Source organism: Hemitrygon akajei, chromosome 1 (assembly GCF_048418815.1).
Source record: "Hemitrygon akajei chromosome 1, sHemAka1.3, whole genome shotgun sequence".
NCBI classification, from domain to species: domain Eukaryota; kingdom Metazoa; phylum Chordata; class Chondrichthyes; order Myliobatiformes; family Dasyatidae; genus Hemitrygon; species Hemitrygon akajei.
The window spans coordinates 27,112,073-27,123,462 of NC_133124.1; the positions used below are offsets into that span (position 1 = coordinate 27,112,073).

General features: G+C 37.1%; 1 protein-coding gene across 4 annotated transcripts in view; it reads left to right on the top strand.

Moving 5' to 3' along the window:
• Positions 1 to 11,170, top strand: part of LOC140725046 (uncharacterized) — a 52,177-nt gene extending 41,007 nt beyond the window's left edge. For all 4 annotated transcript variants that reach the window (XM_073040027.1, XM_073040020.1, XM_073040003.1 and 1 more), the window contains 3 exons: positions 4,174 to 4,311; positions 7,142 to 7,275; positions 8,020 to 11,170. In XM_073040027.1, coding sequence (XP_072896128.1) covers positions 4,174 to 4,311; positions 7,142 to 7,275; positions 8,020 to 8,152 — 405 coding nt within the window. In that variant the 3' untranslated portion in view covers positions 8,153 to 11,170. The remainder of the gene's footprint in view (positions 1 to 4,173; positions 4,312 to 7,141; positions 7,276 to 8,019) is intronic.
• Positions 11,171 to 11,390: the final 220 nt, after the last annotated feature.

Sequence of the window (11,390 nt, forward strand, 5' to 3'; positions counted from 1 at the left end):
CCCTGTGGCACTCCACCAGCCACAGGCCTCCATTCAAGAGGCCATCATATACTACCACTCTCTAGTTTTTCCCACAAAGCCAATGTTTAATCTAATTTACTACCTCATCCTGATTGCTTGCAACTGAACTATATGATGTTTTGCATTCCTTTCTGTAATTGCAGCTCATTTCAATATAAGAACTCCTGTCATAAGCCAGTCATCTCAAGTTTGCTTGACATCCAACATGATCATGACTAATCTGCTCTGGGATCCTTTTACTCCTTTACCCCATGTTTTCTAATGTTACCCCAATGTGCTCCTTATCATGCCTATTGATGTAGCAAGCTACTTGATTATCTAAGACCATAAGACATAAGAGCAGATTTAGGCCATTTGGCCTTTCGAGTCTTCTCTGCCATTCAATCATGGTTGATTCTTTTTTCCCCTCTTCAGCCCCACTCCCTGACCTTTTCCCCATAACCTTTGATACCATGTCCAATCAAGAACCTATCAATCTCTGCCTTAAATACACCCAACAACCTGGTCTCCACAGCTGCCTGTGGTAACAGATTCCACAAATTCACCACCATTTGGCTTAATAAAATTTTCCACATCTCTGTTTTAAATGGATGCTCCTATATCCAGAGGCTGTGTCCTCTGGTCCTAGACTCCCCCCACCATGGAAAACATCCTTTCCACGTCTACTCAGTCTAGGTCTTTCAACATTCAAAAGATTCAATGAGAACCCCTCTCCCCCACCTCATCCTTCTAAATTCCAGTGAGGACAATGCTCTCCAATGCCAGCACATCTTTTCTTAGATAAGGAGCCCAAAACTGTCCACAATACTCAAAGTAGTCCTCACCAGTGCCTTATGAAGCCTCGGCATCACATTCCTGCTCATGTATTCTAGACCTCTTGAAATGAATGCTAAAATTGCATTTGCCCTCCTCACTTTTGACTCAATCTGCACTGCAAGTTAACCTTTAGGCTGTCCTGCACAAGGACTCCCAAGTCCATCTGAATCTTAAATTTTACGATTTTCTCCCCATTTAGAAAATAGTCTGCACATTTTCTACCAAAGTGTATAACCATGCATTTTCCAACATTGTATTTCATTTGCCACTTTCTTGCCCATTCTTCTAATCTGTCCTTCTGCAGCCTTCCTGTTTCCTCAACATTACCTGCCCCTCCACCAATCTTCATATCATCTGCAAACTTGGCAACAAGGCCATTTATTCCGTCATCTAAATCATTGATGTACAGCATAAAAGAAGCAGTCCCTACATTGACCCCTGTGGAACACCACTAGTCATGGGCAGCCAACCAGAAAAGGATCCTTTTATTCTCACTTGCTGGCTCCTACCAGTCAGCCGATGCTCTAGCCATGCTGGTAAATTTCCGGTAATGCCATGGGCTCCTAATTTGGTAAGCAGCCTCATGTGTGGCACCTTGTTAAAGGCCTTCTGAAAGTCCAAATATACAACATCCACTGCATCCCCTTTATCTGTCCTACTTGTAATCTCCTCAAAGAATTCCAACAGGTTCATCAGGCAGGATTTTCCTTCAATGAAACATGACTTTGTCCCATCTTGTCCTGTGTCACCAAGTACTCCATAGCCTCCTCCTTAACAATTAATTACATCTTCCCAACCACTGAGGTCAAGCTAATTGGTCTATAATTTCCTTTCTTGCTGTCTCCATCCTTTCTTAAAGAGTGGAGTGACATTTGCAATTTCCCAGTTCTCCAGAACCATGCCAGAGTCCAATGATTCTTGAAAGACCATTTCTAATGCCTCTACAGTCTTTATCCTAATGCCCTAATGGACAACATTGGTGGTGTGGAGAGGGGAGACTTGCAGCTTGGGCAACTGCTGGTCTTCCATTTAAAAAAAAAACCCTGACCAGGCTTGCACCCTGGAAACTTTCCAAGGCACAAATCCATAGTCTATTGAGACTAATGGAGGCCTACACAGAATCTCTACCACTACCTCTTTCAGAACCTAGGTTGCAGTTCATCTGGTCCAACTGACTTGTGTACCCTTAGGTCTTTGCTTTATGAGCATGTTTTTCCTCCTGTTAGTAACTGCTCTCACTTCTCTTCCCTCATACCCTTCAACACCAGGCACACTACCAGTGTCTTCCATAGTGAAGACTGATGCAAAGTACTCATTTTACTCTTTTCGATCATCTGCCATCTCCTTGTGTCCTGTTAATTGTTTTTCCAGCCTCATTTTCTAGCAGTCCTATATCCACTCTCATCTCTTTTATTTTTTATATACTTGAAGAAGCATTTTCAATCCACCTTGATATTGTTTGCTAGCTTGCTTTCATGTTTCATCTTTCCCTCCTAATGATTCTTTTTGTTGCTTTCTGTAAGTTTTTAAAAGCTTCCCAAACCTCTATCTTCCTGCTAATTTTTGCCTTGTTGTATGCCCTCTCTTTTGTTTTTACATTAGCTTTGACTTCCTCTGTCAGCCACTGTTGTACTATTTTGCCATTTGAATATTTCTTTGTTTTTGGAATACATCTATCCTGCATCTTCCTCATTTTTCCCAAAAATTCACACCATTGCTATTCTGCTGGCATCCCGACCAGCATCTCCAATGTACTTTGGCCAACTCCTCTCGAAAACCACTGTAATTTCCTTTACTCCACTGAAATACTGCTATGTCAGACTTTACTTTCTCCCTATCAAATTTCAAGTTCAACTCAGTCATATTGTGATCACTGTTTCCTAAGGGTTCCTTTGCCTTAAGCTCCCTAATTGCCTCGTTCATTACACAACACCCAATCCTGAATAGCTGATCTCCCAGTAGGCTCAATGACAAACTGCTCTTAAAAAGCCATCTCTTCGGCATACAACAAATTCACTCTTTTGAGATCCATTCCCAACCTGATTTTCCCAATCAACCTCAGTTGAAATCTCCGTGACTATCATTACCTTGCCCTTTTGACATGCCTTTTCTATTTCCTGTTGTAATCTGTAGCCCACAGCCCAGCTACTGTTTGGAGGCCAGCAGGGTCCTCTTCTTCTTGCAGTTTTATTACTCAATCATCAAGGATTCAACAACATCTGCTCCTACAACACATCTTTCTACTAATTTGATTGCCATTCTTTACCAGCAGAGCCACACCACCTCTTCTGCCTTCCTCTAGATATAAAGAAGGAACAGCCTGTCTCTTACACAAGAATTTTTTTACAGGACTGGCATCAGTTTTATCATTTAAAACCAATGATAAATTCATGGTATTGCATATCTGAATTTAAAATGAGTGGCGTATGTATTGATTTTTTTCCAGGGGTTGTTAGTGTTTTGCTTGTACTAATCACAAATGCAGGGAAGGCGGTTCCCTGCCTGAGGAGGCTAGAACCAGAGATTAGATTGTTTAGAATTGAGATGAGTTGAAATTCATTCATTCAGATGGTAATTAATGTCGGGAATTTTCCCTCCGGGTAGGCTGCACAGACTCAGCCATTGTGTTAATTTGAAACAGATTTGATACATTTCTAAAAGGTGAATCGTAGGATTTTAAAAAAAAAGAGCAAATGATAGGCTGATTTTGAAGAATGATGAAGGAGGCTGAAAGGACAACTCTCTCCTACTCTAAATTGTGGTACTCCACATATGGGAGAATGTAAAGACCCAAGTTCGATATTAATATTTTCAAACAATGGAAGTTGGCAATAAATTAAATGATTTGGATGACTGGATAGTCTAAACATTTGCATCCCATCCATAAGTGAAGCATAAATTGTATAGTGCTCAGGGAAATGATGTAGTTTTGATTGGCACTGGGCTTTGGCTAGGGTAGCTATTGTACCAGAAATATTGTAGAATGAAACACACTAACATGGTAATATTATATTTTTCTTTGAAGCCAAGTTTAAAGTAGATGCCAGGATGCAATTTCTGTAAATTATTATTACAGTTTATAGAAAATGAGAAAGCCATTTGAGTTCATTTCAGAAATGGTTAGATGCTTTCATGGTGATTCATTAAGTTAATTTCTGGAAGAATGAGATTTGAATGGACCAAGGGACTGTCTTTGTATAACTCCGTGCTGCATAATATTTTCCAACAAGCACTAAGTTTTACAACACTCAATAATAGCCACTGATTTTAAACTGTGCAAACAGTGTTAATATGCAGCAAACAATATTCTAAAATTGTTTTCTTTTTGAATTACAGGAAATTAATTCAATCCATCACATGACATGCTCGATTGTTTATATTACCAAGAAAATTAATTTTGATTTTACTCTGGAAATAATGGCCTTATCCAGGAAAACTGAAAGAGTGCTAAAATGCCATTGCAAAGGACAAAAGGTATGTTGGCAAAATTTTTTTTATATGTAAATGTTTTATTTTATTTACTCTAGAGATTTCACAGAATGTAGTTAAATATTTTATTGTCTGGGTTCTTTGGTCCACATTTCCTACAATTCAATATTTGATGGTAATAGTCCATCTTCTTTGTACCAAATGTACCAGCCAGCTCTCTACCAAAATACATCCAGTTGTCTCATGAACCAAGCCTTTCAGAGTGGCAGCTTAATTCAGTCACTGTTGTGATAGTATCTGAACTGGAAAGCTGTGAAGTCAAATCCCAATGAAGAACTGAATGACATTAAAGGTTAATTTCATGACCTTACAATTAGCTGCTGGAAAGCATTATGTCCCACCTGCTGAGATTTCTGAAAATTCCTTGTGATCATTCATCATCATTCCCTGTGATGACTCATTCTGACAGTGAGCAATTGGGTACTCTTTGTTGACAGTCTAATGCAAAACTGAAGTAATACAGTTATTGCAAATGATGATAAACCAAATTCTATTTGGAGAAAAGTGAAGTTTTCCTGTTGATAGGGTTGATTTTTGAATGAGAAAGTACAGTATATTGAACATGGATTTGATTCATCCCAAGGCTCCTATGTGTAATATCGTGTTTGCTTCAAAATAGATAGATAGATAGATACTTTATTCATCCCCATGGGGAAATTCAACATTTTTTTCCAATGTCCCATAGACTTGTTTTAGCAAAACTAATTACATACAATACTTAACTCAGTAAAATATGAAATGCATCTAAATCACTCTCTCAAAAAGTATTAATAATAGCTTTTAAAAAGTTCTTAAGTAGTTTACTTAGATACATTAAATACAATCAACCCCGGCACTTTAACATATCTTACTCCTGGCGGTTGAATTGTAAAGCCTAATGGAATTGGGGAGTATTGACCTCTTCATCCTGTCTGAGGAGCATTATGATGCTTGAAGTGTTAAACATTTCAGGAAAAATGTAGAAGTTTATTTTTCTTTATCTTACAGTTTCCCTTTAATCATAGTCTTTAATGATGAAGAAGGTTTTCTTTAATTTCAGTTTCTTCCCATTCACAGTAATTCCCTTCCCATTGGTTTGGTGGATTCTTTTCATAATTTGAAGCCATGAACTGGATTGACCTTGTTTACTTTGAAAAAAGAAAAGAGATCATTACATTACCCTTTAAATTTTTTTCTATAATTTCTAATTCCAAGTAGACAGAACCTGTTTCTCACATCTGTATTCTCTTGACAAGTTAAATCCTTCCTTTCATTACATGATGATAAATGCACTCTGCTCACTTCACTATTATTACACAACCTTTATAAATTGTACTTCATTAAGTACAATTATTACTTCTAATTGTTACTGAAGATAAAAAGTTAAATTGGTTTATTATTGTTGCATGTACCAAGGTGCAGTGAAAAGCTTGTCTTGCAGGTGAATGTGAGACTGAAGAGTTGGTGCAGGGTGGGAGGAGTCGGGTTGGTGGGGCAGTGTTTTAAGTTTGTGGATTTTTGGGCTCTCTTCTGGAGAAGGTATGACCTGTACAAAAAGGATGGGTTATATCTGAACTTGAGAGGGTCCAATGTCCATATGGGCAGGTTTGCTAGAGCTGCTGGGGATCAGAACGTTAGGTCAGATGTTGGTGTAATGTGCAAAGACTGATGAAGGGTAGGGCATAAATGCAATCAGTTGGATGGGTTACAATGTGTCTACTTTAATGCAAGAAGTATTAAGAATAAGGTTGGTGAACTTAAAGCATGGATTAGTACATGGAATTATGATGTTGTGGTCATTACAGATGCAGATTTAAAGGCAGGAATCTTAGAGAGATGTTGTGTTACAACTCCACTGATGTCACAAAATTGCCACTTAAGTTGTTAGGGTGGTTAAGAAGGCATATAGTGTGTGGCTTTCATTAGCTACGGGTTTGAGTTCAAGAGCTCTCAGCTGATGTTCAAGATTCAAGATTGTTTATTTTCATTCTTCAGTATGAGTGCCTGGAATGTACTGCTCAAGCTATTGTAGAGGCTGATATGATGTGGACATTTAAAAGACTCTTAGATAGGCACATGGATGTAAGAGAAATGGAGGGTTATCGGCTGTGTAGGAGGGAAAGGTTAGATTGATCGTAAAGTAAGTTTATATAGATCAGTGCATCGTGGGCTGAAAAGCCCGTACTGTGTCACTGTTCTATGTTTACACAGGTCAATTCATTACAATACAACATTGAGGGAGTACAAGGTAAAATCATAACTGAGTGCTTAATAAATGTTACAATCACAAAGAAAGTACAGTGCAAGAAGACAATAATTGCAGAGGCACAATGAGGAAGATTGTAAAGGCAAAGAACCCATCTTACCGTATAAGGGAACTGTACAATAGTCCCATAATGGTAGGATAGAAGCTGTCCTTAAGCCTGTGGTACATGCCTGTATTGCATCTAATTTTATTGATAGTAATGATTTGATTTGATTTATTTAGTGGTAGACGCAAATGGATTTGGGGCAATTAAGGAACTCATAGGCACATGAATGATAGAAAAATGTAGGGCGATGTAGGAAGGAAAGGCTCGATTGATCTTAGAGTAGGTTAAAAGGTCGGCACAAAATTGTGGGCCACTGGTGCATAGAACATTATTACTGTGCTGCAGTATTCTGTGTTCCTTTTCAGTACTGTACATCATGCCACTTGCTTTTTATAACTTATTTTGAAGATAAGAATATTTAAGTATTAACAGAGGATATGGTTACACTTGTATGTTTTGTTTAGTCTTAAACAAAATGTTATTTTGATTATGTTTGTTTCATCTCTCTGCTTACACTTTGGCAGCGTCAGAAAACTAATATCAGAAAATCAAAGACTCCAACCGAGGTCATCCCCCGGAGGAAGAGAAAATCAGCACAAAAGAAGTTCCTAAGGATTAAAAATAAAATTGAAAATTTATATTTATGCTGGAAGAAAATGTATAAATTCACAAGATGATTAGCCTATTATAATTTCAATATTTGTGTACCTTTGCAACTAAAGCATCTGTTCTGATGGCTTTGTTGAATTTGAGTTCATGATGCACGATAGCATTGCAGGTTTGAATTGAATGCATTTGTGTAATCTATGTTGTGTCATTCATTGTGGTGATTGCAACCACATCAGGCTTTCTGAGGAGGAATTAAATCAAGGCCTCATCTGTTCTTAATGCTGGGCATGTAAACCTCCTGGTCCCTATCCAAAGACAATTGGGACAGTTCTTTCATTGCCTTGTTGTGGCTTTGGGGAGATTAGCAGTCACAAGTTGGCTGCCACTTTACTCTAAATTCCAACAATGATTTAACTCATTGGCAAAGCACATTAGGACATATTTATGTTATTAAAGATTCTTCCCTACCTTGCAATGCTAATTTAGGTATTTTGCATAAGATATGCATGATGAAGAGAGAGAATATATTTTTAAGAATATATTTTTTATTTACTTATTACAAGTACACTTTCACAACCTCTGTTTTCTTTTAAGATGAATCTTAAAACTTGCACCTTTGACCTAAATTAATGTGAGATTCTTTAACAGTAGAAGTGGATGATGATGCATAATGTACATTTTTTTACATTTAAGGGGGAAGCAGCTTGTTAAAATTTTCTAGGCTACTTCTCACTGTGATTGTTTTGTATTGCAAAAGAACTGCACTCTTATAACCCCTTTTATTTTTGCACAGTGCAGGTAGATTACATTGGGTCCATCTGACAATTTTCAAGAACTTCAAACCAGTTATATCTTTGAAACCAGCACTGAAGGAGAGGTCTGTTTTAAAAAAGCTGATGATCTTGGGGAAAGACTACGTTCTTTAAAGACTACTTCATCTTCCTGTCAACCCCCGATTTCCTTTGTCCAGAGGGGGAATTTTGTATTGGAACAGTTTCCTGGTGCAGCTTCAACCTTTATCATTCTATGTAATTCCTGAGAATTTCTGACTGCCTTAGGAAACCACAACAAGGATTTTGCTGTAATAACTTTTGCTAAGAAGATTAAGTCTGAATTCAGCGAGAATGTTCTGGGTGGGAAGATATTCATGATCAGAAGGTGATTGAGTCTGATGAGGCTGAGCCCAAGTCTGAGGTAGTTTAAAAGGCTCAAATATAAAGGAGTTGAAAACGTTGCACAGTTCTGAAAAGCTCTGGTGTTCAAAATGGTCTGGGCATTACATTATATAAACTGTTGCATTAGTTTTAGAATGCAAAGATGTTGTCAGGTCTCAAATTGATACCAATGAGGAAGGATTCCATAATTTTCCATATTTCTGTGCCCACACCTAGTTTAAATGTGATTTAATGAAGAAGAGTAAACAGCTGACACACTTTGGGCTGGACTGATCCAGACTAATGAAGGGTCAAGGCCCTAAACGTCAACTGTTTACTCTTTCCATAGATGCGGCCCGGCCAGCTGAGTTCCTCTAGCATTTTGTGTCTGTTTCTTTGGATTTCCAGCATCTGTAGATTTTCTCATGTACTGTCAGTGTGGTATGAGGTATTTTTTTCCAAATAATTATGTAAAGATTTGCTAAGGCAGTTAAGAGCTGGGAAACTTGGAAGAGGAATGAGAAAAACTTTTGTGTAACGAATGATGGCTGTGTGTGACTTCAAAAGTAGCCGATTCTGAATATGGTTAATAATTTTCAAACTTGTGGCGATAAGACTACTGCAAGAATGGATTAAGGATGTTACAGCTGCAGAGGGTCTTGATAAGTTTACATCTGAAGCTTTGTTTTGTGGTTCTGTTCTCCTTTATCTGAAGTCCCTGCCTTGGAAATAGTGCAATAAAGGTTTAATGGATGGCAGGACTGATGTTTAACCAGAGATTGTGTAAGTTTGAGAATAGATGAATAAGAAGAGATCACATTTAAAAACGTATATAAATTCAGCAGTATAAACTGACCTGATACAAGGAGGATGTGCTGGGTAGCTTGAGTTCTCACTGCCTTGGGAAATTGGCTAGACAATTTCTAATTACCAATAGGAGAAGTTTCCTCACCAGGAGTGTGGTGAACCTGTGCGATTGTCTCTCAAGAAGCCAGTGGAGGTCAAGGTATTCAGTATATTCAAGAAGAATACATAATATTTTTAATATACATTAGTTAAATGGGTAGGGGGAGAAGGTGGGAACAAAACACTGAAGAGATTGTGTTGAATGTTTGTGAAGATCTAAAGGGTATATGGCCCATTCCTGCTATTTTCTGTTCTGACAAATTGATTTGGAGATGACTTATGTGAGTGGAATCAAGATACAGACCAGTCAGTCTTGCTGAGTGACAAGACTGACACAGCAGGCTATTCTTGTTCCTCTGTGTTTTCCTTTCAATGAATCGTTGGCTTCCAGGCATGCACGTTGAGTTCAAAGATCTGAAAAAATATTAATCTCAGTCTTTATCTGTAACTGCAATTCAGGTTTTTTTCCTGTGCTAATCTCTCCACTTACACTTCCTATTCAGTTGCTGCATTGGTATGAAAGCAATATTGAACTACAATTACACCATTTTGGAACATCAAAGCAAAGTTTTTCACTGTACCTTTGCACAAGTGACACAAATAGACCAACTTGCTAATAGGATAATGCCAATGGGTACTAATCTGCAGGCAAGAATACAATGTCCTGATTATCTCCTTTGAAATTTAATATGAATTTGTTTGTGTCAGATTAACTTTGCCTTAAAATGATATTCTTTTGATATTAGAAGAAGTGCAGCTCATAAGATTGACACAAGGTTGCTGAATTAGATCAAAAGATTTAATATTCTGGACTTGTAAGCTTGTTGAGTACAGGTCATCAGCTGGATTCTTAATAACATTACTAACGCTGGACAGCTACAGCAGAAAAAAGTGGAAACACACCCATTTTCCAGATTGCCATCAATTTAAAGGGGCTACATCTAAAGCAAGGTCCTTTATAAGATTGTCTTTGGTCTGTCTTGCAGTGGGACATTGCTAATTTTACCACTGTTCCAATAAAATTAGAACCTGCAGGCACTTTAGTTTTCTTTGAAAGTACTGGATATTTCACAAATTATTAAGAGTATATACATCGCATATTATGAAGATGCAATTTCCAGAAATTTAATTCTATTGATTTATATTGCTTATGATATGATTGAATTTGATCCTTTATTCTCTAGCCATAAAATAACATGCTCTAAACAGGCTATGTATTGGCAGTCTGATTTCCTCATTAGTTATTAGCTTTCCTGCAGTAATCTAAACACAACTTTAGTAGTTTCATGGACTGTCAATTACACTAAAGAGAATAATATTTCACTTCTAGTCCTTAACCAATGGTCTGCCTTATTGTACAATTCTTCTCAATATGTGGTGAATCTCTGGACGCATTTTGTATCTTTGTGCAGAATCATATTAATTAATAGAAGTGCTCATTCACTGATGGTATTCAAATTAGCAAGAATGCTTTTACACAGGTCTGAAGTAATTTGGTTAAATTAGAATTGTATTTAATTCATGTGGATTACTGAGAGTTTTCTGTATCAATTACAGGAACAGTATTATAAAGTATATATTTTGCATATATAGAATATATTTTGCCTTTTGTGTAAATTATTGTTGGGCAAGTATAATATTGCCCTTTATTCTCTTTAAATGTTAGCACTTTTTGAGCAATGCTTTAAACATCTATTTACTGATCAGAATATTCCATTTTTATTTGCAACAGGAATTCACTTTATATGTTTGCAATAAGAGCTTTTTAATTGTACATAAATAATCCACATTTTTACATTTAATATCGCTTTATATTTAAACTGAATATTTTATATATCTTCTGTCTTTTGTAAGATTATGAAATTGATGGATTTTTTTGGAGAATAAAACAATTCTTTGACAACAAAGATTCATTTAATTACATGGAAGCTACAGTTTGTCAAGCAACAGGTTTGGATTTTTGTTAGATTAATCATTTTGCATAGGCACCACACCCCGATGGGTAAGTTACAAAATAACGAGATAAAATCTGCTTAACAAGATAAAATCCTATGGCATTACAGGAAAGATACTGGCATGGGTAGCGGAATGGCTGATAGGCAGG